The 24,659-nt window shown below is 43.8% G+C and overlaps 1 protein-coding gene across 2 annotated transcripts; it reads right to left on the bottom strand.

Moving 5' to 3' along the window:
- Nucleotides 1–80: 80 nt before the first annotated feature.
- Nucleotides 81–23,200, bottom strand: LOC142795674 (sodium/calcium exchanger 3-like). 2 transcript variants are annotated; one of them, XM_075886102.1, is made up of 5 exons: nucleotides 21,866–23,185; nucleotides 16,848–16,987; nucleotides 10,511–10,610; nucleotides 3,553–3,624; nucleotides 86–1,691 (listed from the first exon to the last, which is right to left on the bottom strand). In XM_075886102.1, exons 1-5 carry the CDS (start codon nucleotides 21,984–21,986, stop codon nucleotides 1,522–1,524), a joined length of 603 nt encoding a protein of 200 aa, XP_075742217.1. In that variant the 5' UTR covers nucleotides 21,987–23,185; the 3' UTR covers nucleotides 86–1,521. The 2 variants fall into 2 exon arrangements, with proteins under 2 accessions (XP_075742218.1, XP_075742217.1); XM_075886103.1 differs by lacking the exon at nucleotides 3,553–3,624 and having other exon boundaries at nucleotides 81–1,691; nucleotides 21,866–23,200.
- Between the last annotated feature and the right edge of the window lie 1,459 nt (nucleotides 23,201–24,659).

Below are 24,659 nucleotides of genomic sequence, written 5' to 3'. Positions count from 1 at the left end.
GCTGCTTCGCATTTAAAACACTCGGTTTGTTTTAGAGTGTAAATTATGGAATGTGTTGGATTGCAAGCAAACCACGTAATCAAGGGTATAAGATCGAATGACGACCAAGACGAGATTCTAACAGCGGATAGCGAGTCTCGGTTGCCCTTAACCAATATCCGGCAACATATCCGACGTATCAAAGAGCTACGTGAAATTAGGTGTGTTTATTGACAGACTCGCACTCGGCAGAAAAGTATGCAGATACATATGAAGAAACCAATAACAAACTCCGATTTCGTGTTAAGTTCCGCCCTGCTATTTCTAATATGAAAGTGATGTTATAGAAAGCGTACCTAAACAGTAGTTATGCGCTCATTTAAAATATACATTAAGGTATTCAATACTGGAGTACATACAGAGCTCCAATATACCGTCACGAAAGAGAAATACAATGTGTGTGTGTGTGTAAAGGCAATGCGGGGAGGTAAAGTAGACATTGCCCAGGTTGACACCATGCAAGTGTAAAGTGCAATCGCGGAGCACAAAGAAACGCCAGAAATCATACCAGGTATGCTTGTTCCCAGGGCGACCAGCGAGATGGCAGTCACTGAGTCCTTGAGTCCAATGGTGCAACCAAAGTGCGACGCGAGGTCGCCCACAAATGCGGTCAGGACGCCGATGAGGAGAATGCTGGTCACAAAGCAGGCCCATCCGCCCCAGTAATCTGCAGCACGAGATGAAGTCGTTCATACAAAAGTCGTCCAAACCACGGTAACCCTGTTACAATAGGCCAAGCAAAACTGTGTATACGAACAAAGGGAACCGGGGAGAAGCCCTATTTATTAGAAAATTGCGCGAACATACTTGAAAACGTCACAAGAACAACAAAACACTATTTAGGTTCTTGAGCTGTTGCTCTACAAAGGCATCAAACCATTTTTTTTTTATTTTCGCCGCTAGAGAATTTCAGGTTATGGGCGTATGTCTCCGCTGTATTTAAGCATGCCAGGACCTTATACCGAGCAATAATTTCACGTACAAAAAAAAAAAAATGCTGCGCCGAGAAATCAGCATCAGGCAAACTAGTGAGATGGCTTGGAGTTGTGATTCGCTTTTCACTTTTGTCTACATATATTTCGATCCGCAGTTCAACGGTCATGACTCGTGAAGCACCCCTCTAGCTCGGTCAGAAAACATGTACTGCCGAAAGCCGACACTGCTTTAAACAGCTTAGCCAAATCTTGGAATCTTGAGCGGCAAGGAACCTTTAGAAGTGGAGGACGAAGCTTCCCTTTCCTCATGCAAAGGCTGCGCTTACTCTCTTCAGAGCTGCCGGCGCCCGTTGTGTGACGTCAAACAGTAGATATCATTGTATTGGTCAAAAACCGACATAAACTAAAAATGACGTCTGGATCAGATAAACCCACCACGGGGTGCCGCTGTGTGCGGATGCCACGCCCCCATAGTCTGCTAAAATTACACAGTGACCACACTAGTGCGCCCAGGAATCACAGACAACCGAGAGAGAGTGATCGCCATTCATCGCGCGCACTCAGAGTGAAGGTTGAGAGTCGTTCGGTTCACCTGTCGGGGGACGAACGCGAAGATGAGTTTCCAGAAGACGGTGAACACGTGCATCACGTAGTCCGAGCAGGAAGGCATGCGCACCGTCACTTCGTCGCCATCTTCGCCACCCTCCTCGTCGTCGTCTGGTGAGTCGGGAGAAAAGGAGAAGCCAACCGGAAGGTTTAGTAATGAACCCGCCTTGAACAACAAACCACTCGGGCCTATATCTATACACCACGCTAGAAAACCAGCGCAAGTCAGCCTTTAAACAAGTCTATATTTTTGGCTACGTTTGTGTTTTTTTCTCTTTGATCAGTATAACCATTAGTTTAATTAGAGCATGGAGTGGTGTTCCTTGGCACAAGTCCGCACCAGTCTCTCAACAAAAGACTACGAATGTCGAGGAATAGATCTGACAGAAAGAGAAGAACGCAAATGTTAGGATAAAATGTATGAACACTTCTTGCGGTACATTGTAAACTTTTTGGTACCCTTACAGCACAAAAATGAAGCAGAACCGCAATTTAAGCGATGACAGAGAAAACCGAGCCGTCAGATACCTGAACAAAAGAACTTTTTTTTGGGCGTGAATAACGCACGAGGAAAAGGAGCAACATGATAGGATAAAGGTGTGTTTTCTTTTTTTCAAGCACTCTGAGCACTAATACAGTTTTTTTTGTCAAGTATATTGTACTTAACAGCCACGTTGTTGCAAACAAAAGTGATATTCCAAAGCACTAAACTTCTGAACATTTTAGGACATACAATACAAGATGAAAAAGAAAAACACTGAATGGCATATATGAACCGGAGCCTGCGTACAGGAAACACTTCTGTTTTCACTCATATTAAGCTTCGGGCACGTGAAAGCTTGCCCTGTCTTATAGCACTGTCCGGAATCGATGATCGCCATTATGGCAGCAAACATTTTTGGGATAGCATGCGCAAAACTTGCAAAATCAGTGGGCCGTGCAATCAAGGACACAAAAAGTCAAGACACCACACTTCTTCCAGGTTTATGTGTTTCGCACGCCCAGTCTTAGAAAACGGATACGTAACAAATAGCTCGGCTCTCTGTTATTCTGTGCAGAGCTTGCGTTAGCGTTTGCCGCCCCTGCGCACGCAAGATACAAATCATCAAGTGGTCCTGTCAGTTTGACAACTGGTCTTGTCTTCTTCAAGGCAGCTGCTTCAAGGAAGCAACGAGGTAGTCGCTGCTTTGAAGAAGCCAAAATTACCGCAAAGTGAAAGTACGCGCTGCCTTAAATAAACAGAGACGAACGACACAAGAACAAGAAACGGACAAGCAGCTTGTACATGCCTGTTTCACGTTCAACAAGGACTTCGTCCTCGCTTGCTTTGTTTCGCAAGGTCCGCACGGTCCTTGTTCGTTTCACGATGGACGAGGGCCTTGCGTACCTTGCGAAACGAAGGACAAGGTCCTTGTTGAAACACGAAACAGACAAGGACAAGGTCCTCGTTTGGTTCCTGTTTCTGTGTCATTCCTATCTGTTGATCTATGCAACGCATCGTTTCACTTCGGAATGTCATAACTTGCCCCACCTAAAGTACTTCTAAACGACTTGCCAAATGTGGGATCCTGCAGCACTAATTGTACACAGATTTCTCCAGCTCTTCGTGCCTAATATCTTGCCATTTAGCCTATTAGTGTGATGTCTCGCGGATGAAGAAAACTCAGGCTGATAAGAGAATGTTGTGAAGTAATTGAAGCGTAGACAATAGTGAGCTTACTGCTTCATTGGCAATGGTTAGCTCAGATGTTCAAGGGGCATCAGTGACTGCACTAATGTAGATTGTTCAGAGCTACCCGCAAGTAGGAGACCTCATTGTTCTCCAATTTCCTGCATCACGGTGTAAAACTGTAAAGCCGATTCGCTAGACGTTGTTTCGGAGGCAAAACAACTGTAACGTCTTAGGAGTTTGTGTGATACCATCCTTACCTCTGCCTGACAGTTATTGCCTATACTCATGCACACTACTTACCTTTGGTGAATTTCAAGCTGGCGCTCTCCATTTCGAACGCTTCGGGCGAATGAAACTTGTTCCGGTCGTCGTCTTTAACCGTGCACCGTTTGTGTTAGGATGGGGGTGCAGGTTAGAGTTTATACATGCATGGTAGTTTTTTTTAGTGTTGTTTTTTTTTCGAGCAGTAAGCCAAGCAGCACGGCAGGCAGGCAGCACGGTAGGCAGGCAGCAGGCCCCCACAGGTCGTCAGAAAAACGAAGGCGCAAAACCAAGGAAAAAGAAAACAAAAGAAAAAAGAAGAAAATTTAAGGAAATCAAAAGAACCAGTAAAAACAAGTGTTAAGCGAAGCTTTCTTCGGTTGTCTCCACGATATGAAAAGATGTGCGATGATTAGTATTGCATTGTATTGAGACAAAATGATAAGGGTGCCTCATCAAACAGGAGAAGTGGCGGTCGGTGGCGTTGGTGTCAACACAACTCTTACAAAAGTCACGTGATCAAAGATGAAGTTATTACGGCTTCACATCCATACCGTAGATTCTGTATGTCATTTCGATACCTTGATATGTTTCCTTAGAGCCTTACAGAAATATACGGTAAACGCATGGAAAAAGTAAATAAACGAACTCAAAAGACCCGTCACGCATGCTCTTAACACAACAAGACCACGAAAGTCAGCTTCTTTTTCTTCTTATACGATGTATTGATCCTCAGCCGCCAAGCCCATGAAAGCTCTGTGTGCCTAGTGGTTTTACACGGCACCCAGTACAAGTAACATCGCAAGTTTCCGCACCTCACTTGACATTGTACGGACCCCTGGTTGGACCCACCTGTTAGCAAGCGACGATGTCACGTGATGGTGCCATTATGCAACGGCCTTTTATGCGAACTAACGATGACGTCACGGTGATATGACACAAAAGTTTGACGATTCCTGACGCCGATTCCTTACGTTACGATTCCTTACGTTACGAATTTTGCATCACTCGTGCTAAAGCCGACTCCACGACATCACGGTCGACGCCGATTGTCAACCGTCGAGTTTGGTGAGGCTTTCTTATGATGTCGCCTCTTTATACAGATTCTTCAAGGAGACATATAAAAAATAACGGAATGTCATATGCATGGTACGTTACCGTACAGACATTTTCAGGTCTTTTGACGTCATCATGAAATACTGATAAAGACGTGGCGTGACGTCACCACGTGACATTTGCACTCGGCTGAAGGTTTGCAGATTCTGGAGGCCGTACAAAACCACTTGAGGTGTGACTGTTTTCGGGGTAGAGAGGGGTGCGATCAATGCAACCGAGTAGAAAAAGGACATAACGAACAAGGCTTTCGCCTTCGATCTGGTTCAGGCGTATCCTTCTTGAATTTTTTAGAGGTGAAAGCGGTAAATTTATCATCACATGCAAAAACGTGACTATTGGTGTCGACAGTCAACATGAATAATGCACAAAAATTATGCCATGATGTTCCCTATATGACGTCACAATATCGTCACACGTGTAGAAATTAGCGACGTCAAAATATGACAACGTAACATCACATCGCCGCTTGGTCATAGGTGGGCCAATTCTAGAGCCATTGCATTCAAACAAGTTGTAGACGAACAAATAGATTGCTTTCGTAGCCGAGTCTTCCTAGACGAATTCGTAAAGGAATTGTCCGACTTTTTCAGTTCTCAACGATGTGACACGTCTGGCGCCCTCTAGTGGTTGGCGTTCCCCGACACTTACCCAATCAAAGGCCCCCGAATATATAACATGGCGGCTATAACGTGTCTCCGGCTCTACCAAACTGACGCTACCCAATAAAAGCACCCCCCCCCCCCCCCCGAATATAGAACATGGCGGCCATGACGTGTGTTGGCTCTATTAAACTGAACAGGGTGGTCGCTGTGTTTGTATTCATAGCCGTACCACCACGTTCTAACCTGAACCCGGAGCGTGAACTCGAACACCATCTAAAGCACAAAGTGCCGAAATGTTGGATGTGTTCTTTGGAACTAAGCAATCAGCACAGAAGTTAAATACGCATTGTGTGATTTGATTCTAGAAAAGTGAGTTACTTGATAATTTTGGATTTTTTTAGTCCTGTGGCAGCTGTGGATGGTATTAAACACTTTAGCAATTTAAACAGGCCTCATCGATACGACGAAACAAACAAAACTTCGCTTTCGAAAAAAATAAAACAACGAAAAAATTTGCTTGTAATGAAACTCCAACCAAGTAGCTAAACAATAAAAAAGAAATAAAAGAATGCAGTCATTCCTTACCTTGCCGTCATTAATTATCTGTTTCAGGCTTGGAAATTCGAGAACTTTTCTATCAGCGTACCCGTCAGTTAGTACTGCTCTAATTCAGCCTGAGCGGCAAAAGTGCTGAATATTGATAGGCACCGCTTACGCCAACATGAACACGTAGTGGCTTGTAAAACGTCAACTACCACTGTATCACAAATCACTCTGCTAATGCAGTCGTTCTATAACTAATTTCAAGCTTGCGTAAGTACTTGCGTTTTTTTTTTTTGCGTTCTGTTCAAGTTACGAAGTGCCTTCTGGCTGTTGGCATATCGAAAGGGTCACTTTACTAATAGAAGAAAAAATACTTTACTGCTCTGAGGGTGCTTCATTAAAAAAAAAAAGCAGTTGAGTTAGTGATGAATAGCATGAAGAGTTCAACAAATCTCAGCCCAGACAAGCACTTCATTATTCGTCCTCTTCACCACGAGATAGAATAAACAATCTTGCCCATGCCATTTCCGTTATATTTCGATAATATTCCTGCGTGTCTGAATACAAAATGTATACATATAGGTGCAAATAAAGGATCCCGCCTTGCTTTGGATGCCACACTCACTTTCCGTGCTCGCTTCATCGGGTAATTCAAATGATCATGTAAGGAATAGTATTCCAAGCAGTGTCGTATGCTTCATCGACGCAACGGTGTATAATTGTGCTCTCTTGAATGTATAGCGTGAGCAAATGCACGAATTCGAAGAAGTGATGAACGTTGACTCAGCAGTCTAACTTGCCAGTTGAAAGCGATGCTTTATGCAAGTGTGGTGAAATAAGGCGTGAAACAAACGTACAGTCGTCAACAAGCCTAACGCGAACGCTCCGACGCGTGACCTGGACTGCTTTGACTGATGTTAGCCGCGAAGCGCTAGACACTGTTGCCATGGTAATACCTCGGTCTGCTTCGGTAGTACGTCGGCTGCACGGGTAACATATGGGCAGAAGAACCCAAAGCTATGCGAAGCCAGCGTCAATCAAACTGTTTCAGGACACACTGGTGAGCGTTCGTGTTAGGCTTGCTGACGACTGTACCTAAGAAAGTAGGTGTCGCACAAAGCAGGCGTGCTAAGGCAGTAGAGTGTGCAGTTTTCGATTGAAAAGCGCGAGACGTTCAACTCGAGAACAGCACCAACGTCGTCAAATGTGCAGGCAGTGGGTTAAACTACACTCTACACGACATCTGAAAACATCTAAAAATTAATATGGCGCTGTCTCTATACTAAATATTTATTTAGAGAAACGAACAATACTGAATTTAGGAGTGTTCATAAAATAAGTGGAAAGTGACACTTCCTGCGGGACTAATTGGGCTTGTACTAAGTTTTCATTTTGACAGCAGAAAAAAAATGCAATAATCGAAAGGACGAACTAGTAGTTTCTTAATTGGTGATCACGTTAATTCATGGAAATGTCTTCACTATATTCAGTACAAAACCGAATTAATTCCTCTGTCACGACTGTAAAATATCCGTGTACTGCTAAAGTCAAACTCTGTCGCGTTTTTGTTGCTTAACAGACTTTCATCTAAGTACTGCCAGACAGCAGCCTAAATTGTTTTTTACTGCATGCCCTGCGTATACGATAATGACGGTGTTCGCGACACTCCAATATATTATGCGTATGGTGATCAGCTTGCCAACATTATTTTTACAATACAATGTCGTATATAAAACGTCTACAGCAAAATCTCAAAGGATAACACTCTTTCTTTAATGACCATGACGGATATATTTATATATAAAACTTTCTTCATCAGAAATGTTGCAAGAATTTTATATTCTAGAGGAGTCTCACACACAAACGAACGTATGGATCGGAGCGTGTGATTATGTGAGCACGAGCGTGTTCATATATGCCAGCAACTAAGTCCCTCTGCCTCTGAGTGCGCCTATGGCTTTCAAGCAGTCCTAACACGGACGAAATAGCCGCGAGGTTGCGCCACGTGCGCTAGCAAATAAAAAAAAAGGGGAGGGGGCGCACCTTACCTATAGTCGTAAAAGCGAGACCTATAGCGCTCGAACTTTTGCCGTAGGATCGTTCTCGGGAGCTTTTACAACTACCGCGACAACGATAAGATCGCTGCATGAAGGAGGGAGAGCCCCGCGTTTTCCTTCGAAAGACGGCAGAAATAGCGAAACTCCGCCCCACTCGTAAAAAAAAGAAAAGAAAATCAAGCGTACCAACAGAAGCTCGTGTGAGCGAAGTACCGAAACTTCTAAGGTCAAGGAATGCTTTCGTTACGGCAAGTCGGCGCGATGTCTGCAAAGTTAAACACTACTAAAACCAGCGCGTTTTATTGTGTCGACGTCTCTTGTACTGTTTAACGTTCGTAGGTGTTCCAAGCTTAAGGTACGCATTGGAGATGCACGCTGAGATACTTCGGTCGTCGTAAAAAAAAGCTGGCTGAGCTTTGACTCCTGTAAACATAGTTATCACGAGCGAGAAGTGTGTTTGGCTTGGTCTTGCAAAGACGACGCACACAGGCGGCTTCGATCGTGGCACACTTTCACTATTGAGAATCTTCTCGCTGACGAGCTATCTAGCCTATTTTCGATCCGATCTTTCAGAGATCTTGCAGTTTGCTGTGCAGCTTGCATATTTACTGGATTGTAAGGAGACTACTATCGTAATGCGAGGGGTGACTTTTCGTTGTGTTTAGAAAAAAAAATGATGAAACTAAGCTGTTATATTGCAATGTGAGGGTCGACTTCAGGCAGCAAAAAAAAAAAATCTAGCTGTAAATGAACTCGCGTTACATTCGAGAAAATACTCCACATCTAATGGGTGGTAGGATTCTACCTGTCGTTTGCGCAGAAGCACACGCGCAGGCAGTTCAGACATCACGCCATTCGTAACGAGAGTGAGCTACTGAGCACCGGTGAAGTAGCTGTTGAAATTCGATCTACGGTCGTGCGGCACCGATGCGACGACGTTTCAATGATTGCGGTCTTAATGATGCTTTCTATGAGTCACAGCCTGTACTCGCTCGGTGTGAACAGGCGATGGCTGATATAAAGCCTAGCGCACTCAAAGCAACGGTAGTTTTCGTGCACGAAGCCAATTAGTCTTCTGCACTATTTCAAAAGGGAATCGTTCTGAGCAGGTCATAGCCAATTAGCAAGTATATTTAGCATTACAGCGAATATACAGTACCCTATACCAATGTACTCAGAGGTGATTTCTGTGCACTCACAGCCTGGTCTTTCCGTGCGTTAGCAGTTGATTGTTAAGAATAGAGTCAGAGTATAGGTTCCAAATAAAACAACGCACTGATTCTGCTGTTTGATGTACTGCTATCCTGTAGGCGTTGGCGTAACCAGGGGTGGCACACCAGGCCTATGCACCCCCCCCCCTCATTTCTTAATGCGATAGATTTAAAAAGCTCGTTTCGCAAAAATTGCGGCGTCAGCGTCAGCGCCATTGGTTGCGAGCGAAAAATCATTTCATGCGCGACCGAAAACGGGAGAACAATGCAAATAAAATAAATTAATGATAAAAATTCTGGGACAGAGTGGGGACCGAACCAGTGTTGTTTGGGCCCATTTGGGGACCGAGCCTGGGTCGTTGGCGCGGCAAGCTGGTGTTCAAGCACAGGAACACGCCTCTGCTTGTGAGAACAGTAAAGAGAACTTCCCCTGCTTGGAACTACAGTGAAAGCAGCTTTCATGCTGCACAAACACACGCCTCCTGTATACACGCTTCGCAATGCAACATGAAATATTGCCACAATAATGCGTGGTACAAGCGTTGGCGTCAGAATATGTGATTATCATAATGGTTCCGTTGTCGAAAGCCGGTACCCCGGTACAAAAGGCACACACGCTACGGCACCTATTTAAGACCACGTACTGGGCGTATAGCGAATCCGAAAGGTTCTGTGAACTAAGTGTTTGAAGGACGCACTAGCAACAGGATGTTGCTATCGCGTTTAAATCCTAAAGGCGAAGCTTTAGGGTCCCCTAATTTTATCGCCGTGGCATACAGAGAAAAAAAATTCAATCTTAGAAAGACGACCCCACCCCTCTACAGCGCAAAACATCTATGCGTACGCCTCTGCCTGTATGCAAAGCCTCCAGTAAGCTGGGCGAGCAAGAAATAGCTTGCTTATAGTAGATAACAGAGTACTTAAAATACATTATAAGGTATTATGATATTAATAGGTCCTTTATTTTTTATCCACTAATAACACCATATAAAAAATAAAAAATGGCACAGAACAAACAAGTTTGAAGACGTTTCATTAATTTGAAGGTGCTCTTTACCTTTCTTATGTCCCGTTTCTTGCTCTTGTAGGCGCTGTTAATACTTTCTAACACACCCATAGAAACTTGCCCAAGCTTGAACTCTTTCAACATAACCTAGTCGGCGACTTCTTTTCTTTAGAGACAAATGTTTTCGTCACCGACTTCAACATTCAGGCAGGCGACAAACCAATTTCGGGTGGACAGAGAACAGCAGCGCTGCTGCATGCATAGTGGCTGTTAGTTAGTCGATGCACACAACGCACCATGTGAGCGCACACAGAAAATGAAAGAATTTTGACTCATGCCTTGAAGCAACAGGCAAAGGGCGGAGTTGACGCGCATAATTTCATTACAACAATCAGGCGCGTTTGCCAAACTATAGAGATGCGAGACAGTTTTTAAAGTGGCACGAGTGCAAAGGTTACGTACCCGCGACCACAGTGATGGCTTCGATGAACTGCTCTTTCCAAGAGGATGTTCCGATCATCAGCGAAACGTTGGCCTTCTGGAAGAGCTTGTCCACCGTGTTCTGTAAGGGCAGAAGGGCAGGAGCAAATATATGTCAGCTTGTTGGCTGTACTAAACGGTATAGGCGATGCAAGCTGGTGCGTTTCACGAAGGGCAAATGATTTAGAGGGATGCCAAGAGAAGTGTAAAAATTGTTGTTAGAAGAAATTGTTATGTACATGTGAAGAAGTAAAAGTGAACGGAAAAGATAACTTGCCTCCGGCAGGATCTGAACGGGCGACCTTCGAAGGTCGGTCGCAGGTTCGGATCCTGTCGGTCTATTGCGAGTTATAATTTCACCCGTATTTTTCTCTTCCCATTTAGTATACGATTAGTTCTAATAACATCCCCTACACTTCTGCTGGCATCATTGTCTGTTAGTTATCATTATTATCGTGTCTAACAAAGAGAAACTAGCCCTTAAATTAACTTCTTTCCTTCAAAACACACGGAATAGACAAGAAACAATGCAATATACTAATTTTGAGATAATATGCTAAACATCAGATTAAGAGAACATATATACGCGACTGAAACGATAAAGTCTCAAGGGTTTAAGGGCTCGAGCTGGCGTTTCGAAAAGGTGACTTGTCTTCTTCATGCATAGAACTGATTTTCTTGTTTTCTTAGAACCGATTGGTTTCCTAGAACTAATTTACCACAGCACCCCAGTTTGCGCATTTTTTAATCGCAAGCTTCTAGCTTCCTTTTCCGGGAGCTTTTTTTTTATGTCTACAGGGCATTTAGGGGAGCACTATGGCAATAACAAGGCTTTTGATCGTTGTGTGTGAAAAAGATGCTAGAGAAGTCATGAAGGCTTACTTCATGCCTAAAGATGATCTGTTGAGTCACGTAAGCTCTTCATCTGTATAGAGTTTCCTACTATTATTCAGAGCTAACTCAGGTACCTGCGACAGTTCAACCAACACGGTAATGATGGATAGTACGCAAATTTGCTATAACTTCGTGCTTGTGGCTTCGAACGAATGCATCTCGGAGGCCATATTTAACCTTTTTGTTGACAGCCCCACGGTGGCACTTCAAACAATTGCGCTCACTGTAAAATTTCTTCAGTTCCTGGAAATCTGATAGTAGCGCAAATAGAGACATGGTGGACGCGCACAACAACACACCACAGACGCTTTTTTTTTGCGCTACATTACAAGATTCAGCCAGCAACTACTAGCCGAAGAACAAGTCCTTCTGTAGAACATTTATATCCCTTCGCGTTTCACGTTAGGTTTTGGAGCAATACGAAGCAAGTAAAGCTAGTTTTAAGACACGCAGGATAATCCGTACATTTATAACAAGTAACCACAAAAATAAAAATCGGCCATGTACAGCTTGGGTTCGAGACCAGAGATAATGAGTGAAAAGCGGGCAGTCTACCTCTCCGCTTATTTGGAGCTGCGCGCCACTCATTAGTGGCGATACACTGTGGCTTCACATTGCCAAAAGCGGTTGACCCTGTTTGGGCTTCATTTTTCGAAGCTCCTTCCGAGGACTCCCCTGCACTCTAGTCCTGGTGTTGCAGTATGGAGCAGCGAAATGACGGAAATATGCAGAACAGTATGGAGAGGTGAGGTCCACACTAGTGATGCAAAAAATCATGGTTATGCGTGTGAGTCATATATCGCAGATCTTCAGAAGTTAACGACTTGCCATGTGATTTATGTTTATTCTTAACCTGAGCAATGAGGAAAAATGCATCGTGCCTTAGAAACTGACCAACAACAAATTATTTAGAATTTTCTCGATGAGTAGTTTCGGGTCACACAGCGCCTCTTCAATTTTGTACTGTGTCCTCCGCAGTCAGTTCCGGTAGCGCGCAGCCGGAGCTAACCATGGCGGCCACGTTTCAAGCTGAGAAATACAATTGATTGATATGTTGGGTTCAACGTCCCAAAACCACCATATGAGCTGAGAAATTTAAGTGCGAGACGCACCGACTTACACACTTTGCTGACCAAACTTCCTGCATAGCGTCTACAGCGTTGCACCTGATGTGTGAGCCGTACGGAGGAAGGAATGAGAGAAGAGGGCATGGCAAGCCGGCGCACTACGTAAAAAGTGTGGAGGAAATGACGTCATGGCGGCCATATTCACTAGGCGCAGTGACGGCTTTGCTATGGTTACGTTTTGTGCAGTGCAGCTGGTCTAGCAGTGAGCGGCGGCGGCATGTGCGCCTCCGTAGGTCTCGAACTGAGCCGTGGTGGACAATATCCGTGCTCTGTGCCGCGTTGTTACATAAGCAGTGTTCTCCCGGCAGTTATTGCGCACCTAGCAACGTTTACAAAACCTTTTGTTAGCCACGGGGTCTCAACAGTGCGTAGAACTAGCGCTTATTCATGTGCCGTGCGGCAGATGAGGCGGACGAAGTATTTGAAGTGTTCTGCAAAATTTGGTCTAAGCACCATGACAAAACAGAACCGCGACGAACGCCTTGCAGGTCAGTGACGGTTGTGCAGTTTTCGGGCTTGCGACACCCGATGAAACTTTTGGCCAGTAATATTCAAGGATGACTATGAGCACATACGTAGTTTCGTGTTCGATGTGTGTACAATAACAACTTTCACGCGTGCATTAAAACACCTTCTTCTGTTTCGCTCCGTGTCCCAATTACGGCCACGACGCCGAGCGCTCAAATACGTGGAAGTGGGGCCTCGGACTGCGGCTATGTGTCACCGGCTGACAGGATGCCTGCGCACGGATCCGCGCCAGCTGCCCAGACCCATGCTCTGGGGCGAGGGGCGAACCGGGCCTGCGGCCCGCAGTCGACACCGCGAGTGGTCATCGAGCTCTTAGAAGACGCACTCGTCACATCCAGCATACTGGAGGCATGTTTCCGCGAAGAGAGGATTTCTCAAGAATATTACAAGTGCGTGTGGTGTGTGTGTGTGTGTGTTGGGGGAGGGGCGAACAGAGGGACAGATGGGACCCATCAGCTGATTGGAAGAAGTCGTTCCTAGTTTCCCTAGACCTAGACTCTAGGGACTTTGAGGGATTAAAACGCAAGCGGGTGCCCGAGAGAGGAGGTCTGAAGCAAACTTTCGAACTGTACAAATGTAAATAAATGTCTTGTATTCCTCTTCAGAAATCGAGTTCGGTTTTTTCCAACAGCAGCTCTTCTGAAAAACGAGGTCTTCGACCAGCTGCCATGGACGCGAGAAAACATGCATGCATAGGCAGTCGGCAGAGCCTCTGAACTTCAACATCGCTGAGCCGTTACTCGCCTATAATACTCTGACGAAATGATTTCGCCAACGGTGTGGCACAGGCCCAGCATGTCGAGCCCCGTTTCGATGGTTGCGGTTCGCCACGACGTGCGTGCTGTGCAATGTACGTGGTTTTCACACCGGAGAGAGAGAGAACCGCGCCTACTGCTTCGCATTCGGGTGTAAACAAGCGAGGAGAATTTGCCCAGTCAGTATGGCCGACTTCCGGCTTCATCACGGCTTCACAACGAGGGACGTCAAGGCCTCTTCTCGGTTGTTTCCTTCCTCTATGATAAAAGCTATCTTCTTGTGAATGATGTGACTGCTTCACGTATTTGCTGACACTCATTAAGTGAGTGGCTTGTAATTAAAAATTACTATAATTTGGCTTATGCCTTCTTTATAGATGCAGTTATAAAGGAGTTAGATTAAAAAACAAGAGCGCAGTCTCAAATATTTCTCCTGAAATTTCATTTTTGCATAGTCAAAACAATTTACCCCATCTTACTGGAGAAATGTGCTTTACCGAGAGGAAACCTTGAAGATTTTGGCAAATAATCAATGGCTGGCGTAATTATTCTTGCGGAAACGCTGCACGCAACTGTTCTTGATCTGCTCGTTTTGTTTAGCTTACAGGCCTCATCGAGTATGAGACCCATGGGATGGCTTTATGCTCTCCCGTAGTAGAGTACCTCGTACTCCAAATCATTACCAACTTTCAGGGGCGAAGCTCCTTAAAGCGGCCCCGGTTTGTCCCTCGTAGTAGTAGTAGTAGTCGTAGTGTGTAACCAGTCTTACATTTTGACTTTCAAAGTGGTGACGGTGGGAGATTTCTTCTGTGCGTTGTTGAACAATAAAAAATGCAGAGCGTGCGCGTTCACTACGAGCCGACTTCTCCTCTCTCTCATTCCCCCTTAGCAGCCATTGGCATGTACATTGAGCACTATCTGATAAGAAATGATTCCTACGTTATACTATAGCTGGACGTAACTTCCTTGGTTTTAGAAAAGTTTAGCGAGCGTTGGGCCACAGTGCCGTGAATACAGTGAACTTGTATATACCATTAACTCGAAGTGGTTAAAGATGGGAAGTAGACATGAAGTGCAAGCCGTAAGAAAGTGTGCGTGTGCCTCCTCTCGTTCAGTCCTTGGAATTTCCGCTGGACGGCGGTGCTTCTATATGGGGAATATATGATGAAATGATGCGAGATGGTGGTACTTGGAGTGTTGAACAGATGGACGAACGGACACACAGACAGATGCATGGACGGACGAACGGATGGCTGCACGGACGGATGGACGCATGGACGGACGCAGGAGCGGATGTATGGACGAACGCAGGGACGGACGCAAAGATGGAGGTGAGGACGCACGAACAGACGCACGCATGGACGGGCGGATGGACGCGCGGGCGGCCACACAGACGCACGCATGGACCGACGGCAGCAAGAACGAATGGACAGACGGATGCTTCACCCCACTCTCCATCATTCACTACGTGGATATGCTGCCATTTTTTCCCAAACACATATAGGGTAAAACTGGTTTTTCGACCGACGTGCTGCTAGCAGCACCCGATGAGTAGTTATTCATGATTTCGTTTGCAACCAATTGTTCCATTGCATCTATTGCATCGTTATACCCTTGTATCATAATGTTGCATTGAATTCTTGTGTAAATTTCTGCCAACAGTGTCATGTATATTAGAGCACTGATGTCTTTATTGCAACGTAGTGATGTTTGTCGTGGCACGTAGATGTGCCGAAGTGTATGGGCCCTATTACTGGAATGTTATGATACCTTTGTTTTCTGTACATAGTGTAAATATATTTTTTTCTAAACAGGTCATTGTTATTGTATATCTAAGAATAAATTGTTCTGTTGAAATGTTATTAACGTCTGTGACAATAAATTTTTCTAAACAGGTCAGGGCTGCATGTGAATTTGTATGTAATGGGACGGTTTTCTGCTCTCCCATAGTAAAGTACAAAGTAATCTGAATTGTTCAACACTTTTTCTTAATACAGTAGAGTACTGAGTACTCTAAATCACTTACAACGTTTTCTAAAGGCATAGTTGCGGAATTATATGTGGTACAGCTGCGATCTTTTCGAGCTGCCACCCGCTTGCCCTGCCCGCTTAATAAATCTCTTTTACAATTGTTAACAATACAATACAATTAAAGAGGTCATTATTACGTAATGGCCACCAAACAGGCCCGTAGGGTTGTGCCCCCCCCCGTCCCCCCCCTGCATCCATGATGTTTTTATCGTTGAAGGTGTTTTACCGAAACTGAAGAAGAGAAAATGATATCATTTTCTGAAACCGTCACGTCTTCAGGTAGTCGGCACCGTGCGAAAAAAAGAAATAACGGATATGGACCCGCTACCACGTGACATCATCAAGATGTCTAACATCACCGAGATTTGTGACATTCTCATGACGTCATCACATGACATCGCTTGGTCGATCACTCAGCCCATTCAAAACCAAAAGAGATGCAAAAAGCATGCAATGCTTCTGATCCCGGAGGCAGTGTTGATTCCCGTTAGGCACAGGAATATTTCGGACGGGTCGCGAGACTGGTCCGAAGTGGATGTCAGTACATCACTTCAGATGCAAAAGAGGAATTGGATGGTTTTCGCCTTCAACTCGCGTCAGGCAAACGCTTAACAAACCCTTGAGAGTTTTACGAAAGTAGTGTAAATGTCCGATGTCCTCGCTTCATATACTACACCAAACTAATTAAACCAATAGGCAGCAAGTAAGTAAGGAAAAGTGTAAAGGACATTATTTGTAGTTTATTAATTCATTTTAAAGGTTGTCAATTAAACCAGAAATCATAAAAATGCACGAAAAATCACACTTTCCGTCGGTGGGATTAGAAACCACGACCTTCGTATTAGGCATTTCGAATGTGAGTATAGCTTTGTTACATATACTTCACACAGTATTGCAGATAAAAAAAAGGAGTTAAGTGTAATGGCCCAAGATGGCGACAGCCAAACAAAGTATCCGTAAAGTAGCCGAAGAAGGCGTACCGACCTTGAACTCTTTGCTCTCCTTGATGCGGACGGTGCAGCGGCACTGGTCGCCCAGTCGCGGTCGACCCATGAGCGCAATCTTCTGCGCTTCGGTGAGCTCGACCTCGGGAACTTCTTCCACGGCGTGCTCGCGAAGGAGATCTGCGGGTAGGGCCACGCAAGCGACGCGGTAAGTGTCGCTACGGTGACGCTTGAGTGAAGATGAGTTAGCGAGGACGCGCCAGAGTAGTACACTCAAGTGAGGAGCTTCGTCGTGGGCCGAGGCAGAGAGTATGATGGGAGGATAGACGTTAAGAAAGTGCAATATTGTTTTGTAGTCCGCGCGCCTCCAATATTAATGATGCACAGCGGCTCAGAAAAAAAAATGATGGTGAAGAACGATGGCTTAGGACGCGTGAATGAATCTGGAAAAAAACGCGACTAATTAGTTTTCTCCCGTCTTTTTTTGTTGAGTATTACACGACCGTTTTGTTGTTATTTTTTTAATTTTTCGTAAAGCGTCTTTCAAGTTAGGACGCGCGATGGCTTCAACCTTGCTTTAGGCGACAGGTGTAGAAGGTTAAAAAAAATTTGAAGAAAATTTAGTTTTGCTTTTGGTTCCGCTACAAGGATCAGCGCCAAGTTAATGCGACCACGTTTAGCGGGTCAGCATGTTTCTTACGTTTTAGCAAAGGTCACAAAAGCTGCAGTTTATAATGCGGATGTTTGAACTTTTCAGAATATGAGAAATGTGAACTAACACACGACTAATTCAATACGATTTCTTCAAAAACAGAAAGCGCGTATACAGATTTTATTTGTGCACTTGCCATATAGCTAATTCGTTTACTATATTTAACCTATGTAGGTTTAGTACATAACGTTTAGGCAAATAAACATACCAATTTCAAGAAAAAACGTCTCGCTTGAGTAAGTGGCGTTCGTAGTCGCTTCCAAAAATGCATTGCTTAACGCTAAACAGGCTAACTGTCTAGGCGTGAGCATAAGCGTGCATTAAGCGTAAATTTTATAACTCCATGACTATATAACTCGAGTGGTCTGATGAGATCAAGCCGTGTTGTTTTGTCTAATTCTTAAGCTACGAGCCTTATATTAAGCATTAAAAACATTTAAGCCTTTCATAACGGACTTGCAGGGGTCACCTGGTGCCTCGAATCACTACTTATTTCTAAAGATATGCTCAAGTAATAGTGTAATATGACATTCAATGCTCTTAGCAATATCGAAGTGAATTACAGCTCGAAATTCTCCCCACAGCGGGTACATCGCTTGTTTTTGCTTTTGGTTTGCGAAATAAATGACAGCGTAGGATGAGTGCCCATTGTCCATATCTAACCTAACGACACGCACTTCAAATGATATTAAGACGCAATGATGCTGGTTTCAATATACGAATTTGCTTTATTTTGTTTACGTGATGCCTGCTGCAAAAACGCAAAATTGAAGTATAAAATCTGTGCATCGACATTTCTGAACATTGCACCACATGAAATACCTAGTTCTACGAAAGTATTTAAGAAAATTTTTATTACAACTCTGCTTTTTTCACGTTTAGTTTAGTTATAGTAGGGATAGAGTAATATTTGCCTTCTGGAAAACTGGTGATTTCTGCCACAAGTAAACAACCAATATACATAAAAATACACAATACACCTCTCTTTGTTACTTGTTTTTTTTTTCTGCATGAAGTTTTTTCGAAGACACAATACACTCGTGTAAAGTCAAAGCGTTCAAAAATGGGACGTTCCTAAAGATGACAACGTGTGAAATTCATAATTCGGAATGTAGCTGATAATGACAATGTGTTTGTTATAGTGGCGTAATGTGAGTTGAAAGAGTTCAAGTAAGGTGTTGAAGCGACAGAGGTTCTACACAAAAGCATCTGTGACCTCAGGCTTGGCGGAGTAACTATAAAGTAACGGCGACTTCGTCACGTGATCAATACGCAGACGAATTCATTTTTTTATGTTTACCTTTCAAACCGAACCAAGCAACGAAAAACTTCATGTCGAGTCGACATGTACTCATGAGGGAACTGATATCTGAGTTCCTCTGAGTTTTTAGTTCTGTTCAGTGAATGTGAATAGCGATTCGAACTATACAGCCCTGCAAGCAGCTTTAAAACATTCTGTACGTAACTTTCAGTTTACAAGTAAACAGCAAAGCGTGTACGCCACGCCATTGGGAGATCCAATTTACAGCACAGTAAAGCATTTAGCTTGCGAAGAAATGACGTGCAGTAATATTCACTGCCTGATATACTGAAGGAGTACATCTGCTTCAGGTAGACTCTGTCGCCCCACGTGAAAGTATGAGCACGGTGTGGTCGGTGCGGGCAGAACATGCACGATGTACGAACACAGATGGACATGCGTCATGCCAGTTAGCACATGCCAAAAACAGCAACATCATGCCTTGTGTCTCGAGATTACGATCATTCAAGTGGGACCTGAACCAGTCACAAGAAAACTTTCAGAGGGCGTTCAGGCCACCCTGTTTGCTCAACGCGGCTATAAGGTTTGCATCTGTAGTGACTACAGAGTGGGAGTGTTGTGTAGGATTAAGGTGAAGGAGTCCAAAAGAAGCAGATATTTAATTAGGGACATTTTGATAAGAGACTCCTATGGATGTTCAATCTGTCCGAATCATTACAACTCTCTTCCTGAGCATCAGGCAATGAACCCGTAAGGTTCAGACCAACGCCACTGCATTGGTTGTATGCAGGGTTCATATATAGTGCAAAACGATTTGCACAATTGAGAGCCGCGTTACAAAGCAAAAAGAAATGGGAACCCCGGGTTTCTTGAAAGTTTCGGGTGAAGGTATCAGTTTTTGTCATGCCAACAGGTTTGTTGAATTATGAGATAAATTCAGGGTTTATTCTTGAAGACCATATGCATGTATCAGGGTTGATATAATTGGATAGGAAGAGTAGAATAATTCATCTTTGCGGAGTCTAAACGTGGCGTGAGAAAACAATAAAACATATGCATGATCGTAGACACCACTGTTTGACTTTGTGTGCATGTTTCATTCATTTTTGCAGTTTTCGCGCCACAGTTCTGACCTCGCAACGACACAGCGTGAAATATACGTATAATATCTGTTTGAAGAGCAGGCCAAAAGGACGAGTTTTAGGAATTATAGAGATGGTACAAATTAAGGATTATGACAAGCAGGTACTTGAGTTTTTATTAGCTTTGAGAAGATAAAACTACATGACGTTTTAAGGTGTTTTTGGGATGGGCACTTGGGTAAAAATAATTGAGCGTTTAGTTTCGGGGAGGTTAGTTTGTGTGATTGCTTCTAAGCATGAAAATTGCCTCATTATATCTGTACAGTAAAAAAAAAATACTTCTGACAGGCATTTGCACTATTTCATGGTGAACTCTAAGTGATTGTGCAATGTCGTGAATGAATAAGCTTGCGTAAACTCAGCAGTTATTCTTCTTTATTCTTAAACTTAGAACATATACTAGAGACTTCCAAAAGTTCGAATTATTGACTATTTTGTTGCGTGAAAGAAAGGACAAGATTGTTACCAGTTGTGGTATATTCCTATTTAAAGAGAACGTTTAATACCCTCGTGCTTTTTTGCATAGCTTATTGCTCGTTTCTGCCTGAAAACAGATAATTTGAAGTTTTAATATTGCTAGATGCATGCTATTACTATACTGGCAATGAATACTTCCTCATAAAATATTGCCCCTAAGCATTAACTTGTCAGTATGCTTTCATAAATTCGATATACATGTTTGCTTTTCGTGAAGGCAAGATTTCAATCAAATTCAGGGAAATCTGCGCTGAACGTTTGGGAAATATTCGTTTAGTCGGTATAGCTTGACCGGCTGAGATAAATTTGAGCTCATTTATCTGAGCCCGTGAAGAATCGTTGACATGACAATCTTGAATGTCGAATCCTGCGTGATGCAATATTACTTGCCCCATGAGCAAGTAAGAGGGAACGGTGCACCAAAAAGTGAAAAAGGCGGTCAGGCCAGAAGTGCAGCTTACGTCATGAACAAATGCAAAAAAAAACATCAAAATGATGTTCATGAACGTAGCAAGAACAAGCAAAAAAGAATCGGTTCTAAACAAGACATTCCCCCGTTGTTCCTGCAGATGCCTGGCGACATTCTTTTCGAGCTGCTTGGTGACTTTCAACGGACGCTGTTTCAATGGGACATAGATTTTGCTATAATGCATTTAGCTTAGTTTCTCGTTCTTTACAACTGCACTTAAAAAAAAGAAAATTAAGTATGCATGGTTTCTTTAGGAGAGTACTGACATGCCACTTATAAGACTGTCTTTAAAGAGTTCGAAAAATGTGTACACTGGGGTGACTGAGCCGACATGCCGTCAAGTGGATCTGTCTTCTTAGAGGCTGTAACTGAACCAGTTCACAAAGAACATTGAGCTACGTTGCTTGATGTCGCCGAAAACAGTGGTTTTGCTTCTTGAAAGCACATCGCTAGTAAGGTGACAGACTACCAAACTGTCGACGACGAAAGTACGTTTTGTGGCATTTGTGAAGCATTTATGAAGATAGAAAAAAAAAGAACGTGGTATCTGTGGGACAGCGGAGGTATGTGTTGTTTAAAACCATCTAAACAGAAAATTCATACCAATGCAGGCGTGTCATTCACGTACAACAAAAATTTAGCAAGACACCATGACGAAGCAATACGCTGTTCATACTAGTTACAAAAAAACGGGCTCAAAAGCGAGCGTCCATTCTCGATTTCGTTCGATGCGAGCAGCACGTGATCTACAAGCGCAAGACAGTGCTATCATCCAAAGAATGAAGCAGCGTATAAGTTGGGGAAATCATTGCGTGAAAATATAGCCACTGCGATGCAAGAGATAAGAAAAAGGAGTAAGAATGATGTATAGCTGGCAGGCGAATAACTAGGTTGACGTAATCGCGAATGTATTTTGCAAGCGAATAGGGAGCGGCGAGCAGTGCAAATCGCGTAAGGAGTGGGGGGTGTACAGAAAAGCCTGTGCGATTACCCCTACCTGATTTCTCATAGGCCAGCTTTTCTTGGATGTAGTAAGGGTCGTCTAGGAACAGGAGGTGACACAGGACGACGGGTTCAGGTTTTGGGAACACGGGAACAGGAGCGAGGGGGATGCACATTTTGAACAAGTTGGGAACAGACGATCCCCCGTGTCGAGGAATGAGAGAAGAGAAGCACAGAACAGAAATGAAGAGACAGAAATAAAAGAAGGAGAAACAGAAGAAAAAAAACGCAACTTTCAAGACAAGCGCAAAACAATTAGAACTGAAGATAAACACAAAAATAAATCAGCAAGAAGGCGAGATAGAAGTAAAGTTTGTCGAGAAAACGTGAAGAGTTTCCAGTAACATTTCAGAGCTCGTTTAGAATTGTTAACTTCTTCGATAATAGAAAAAAACAGCTGAATATGAAAAATATTTTGACAAGCAAAGTATGCTCTTCTCACCAAATGAAAATTTTATATTGTCGCAATACTTACGTATTCGTAACACCTTCACTGCTGTGTTCTCTTTTTCACAAAAACGTGGTTATGTACTACGTGTCGATATTGTAATCGATTCTGGTCCCCGAATATTCCGTTCTCGGGAACCAAATATATGCGGCATATCATCGGTATTACGATCTGTTTTCAAGCAGAGTTTGGCGGACGAGACTTTGATCGAACCACGAACCTTGGGCTAACCGGAAAAAATATAGGCACCTTTATTGTGGTTTTCATATAAATTTACAATGACAGCATCACCAATTGTGCATGAATGGTGCCTCCACGTCAACTCAGGCCCAGGCAGGAGGGAAGCATGTGTTTATGAAATAACAAAGGTGTCACTACAAGTGCATGCATCAATACCCTTCAGAAGCGGTTTCAAATCAATGCACACATTGAAACCGATGTTAAGACTCAAGTTTAGAGATTTTTTTTCAATATTTCAGTGGCTATATATGTAGCCCTCAATGACAAAAAGCCTTGTCCCTCGAGATATGAGTGCCTATGTATATACGCGGTACCTTCTCTACTTAGTGGCAACGGTGAAAAGACAGGTAATAGGGGGAAAAAGTTATATAAGACGAAAGAAAATTAGAACTCAAAATCGACTTCAAGTTCTTTAGAGCCTTTTGACTCTAAAGCATTAGGATAAAATCGTAGTATTACACTAGAAAGCACAAGACCTTCTAAAACATTTTAACACCTCTTCTAAGAGCCATATCATCTGCTTTGCAAAACAGGACATATTATGAAAAGCTACGCAGTCTTCGCTGAAGCAAATTTAATCTCACCAGAATTTCGTGGCAGCTCTTCCTCGTGTAAAACCACGGCTGTAATCCAATTCGCATATATTTTTTCCCATTTCCCTTCCGGTTACGACAAGGTGTCGCTGACGTCATCGATAGATGGCGCCATGGGTACGTGCCCCTCCCCCCCCCCTTCAAATATTGGTGACGTAACGCTTTCAGATAGTTGTCTTCATTTCAGACCCTCATTCGGAGAGTGGTGCTCAATGTTTTTTTTTTCTGGAAACCCTTCACTTGGCACACTTTTGACACAAAGAACACTGCGACAAAACAAAAAAAAAAGGTCAGGCACAAAAAAATAATAATAAAAGAATGCAAGAAAATCATAAGAATGCGAAAGAGTACATACAGAAAGATAGGCATAAGAAAGGATAACAGAGCACCTCGAGATTATCACGCAGCACCAGAAGAGCAAGATAACGGTGCAAAACAAGAAATGTGCTCGAAAAGAGAAAGCGAGAGAGAAGACAGGGCATGGCATTGCGAGACTACAAAGCGGCACAGGTATCGCTCCTACTCACTACGTAAGCGCCAGTATAGACAGGGACAACGTCACTGTATTACGGCCACTGCTACGAACAAATAGCAATTAAAGCCAGTGCAGCCCAACAACAGCTCTCTACTCACTACAAAAGCTGTACGTCATGTTGTAGTAGCTGTATGACTATTTTGTGGTTCTTATGTATCAATAACACAGCTAGCGCCAAGGACACGGCCACAAAATAGCACAAACAAGAAATGAGCAATCACTTTGAACAGCTTGTTTCTTTAAAATCGGCGTTTCAATAGTCCCCTTAAATGGAGGTTGTCTGCAAGGACTAGAGCGGACGAAGATGAGCAGCCAGTCTGGCGATGTGCTCTTTACGTGCTCGTGTATCTGATCATGCCGGTACGAAAGCTACACGTTATGGCAGACTTTTAAAAAAAAATGCCGCACATTCCCATAAAGTGCCAACCACTCGCACGCGCGTGCTCGCGCCTACGCGTCAGTAGCGCCAAATGCGCCCATCGGCGTCGACGTCGGAGCGGCACACGCAACGAGGCGCGAGGGATCAAGCGAGGCTTTAAATTTTCGCCTACGTCACCACTCATACGGTGGCGCCAACCAACCAGAGGGCTCACTTGAAGTATCAAGCCTCACTTGATCCCTCGCGCCTCGTCGCGTGTGCCCCTCCGACGTGGACGCCGAGGGGCGCATTTGGCGCTACTGACGCGTAGGCGCGAGCACGCGCGTGTGAGTGGTTGTCACTAATGGTTGGTGATAAGTTAAGAATACGTTCGTGCAAAATGTCACACATATTACTTGTTATTTTTTAAATTTCCACGAGCCACGCTATCTCGAAATCGGCCTTAATCTTTCGGTATAACTCAATCACAGCGCGAATATAAAAACGCCGTGTTCGTTTAGGTTAACTACCCTTTATCGTGAAAAGTAGTGCTGTGCGCGCTTGACTGCTTAAATCACGCTGAAGTAGCTATGTTAGCTCATAGTTCTTAGGTAC

The sequence above is a fragment of the Rhipicephalus microplus genome, unplaced genomic scaffold, assembly GCF_043290135.1.
Source record: "Rhipicephalus microplus isolate Deutch F79 unplaced genomic scaffold, USDA_Rmic scaffold_801, whole genome shotgun sequence".
Classification (NCBI taxonomy): Eukaryota; Metazoa; Arthropoda; class Arachnida; order Ixodida; family Ixodidae; genus Rhipicephalus; species Rhipicephalus microplus.
Note: the sequence above shows the minus strand (reverse complement) of the source record. Positions and strands in the feature narration are given on the sequence as shown.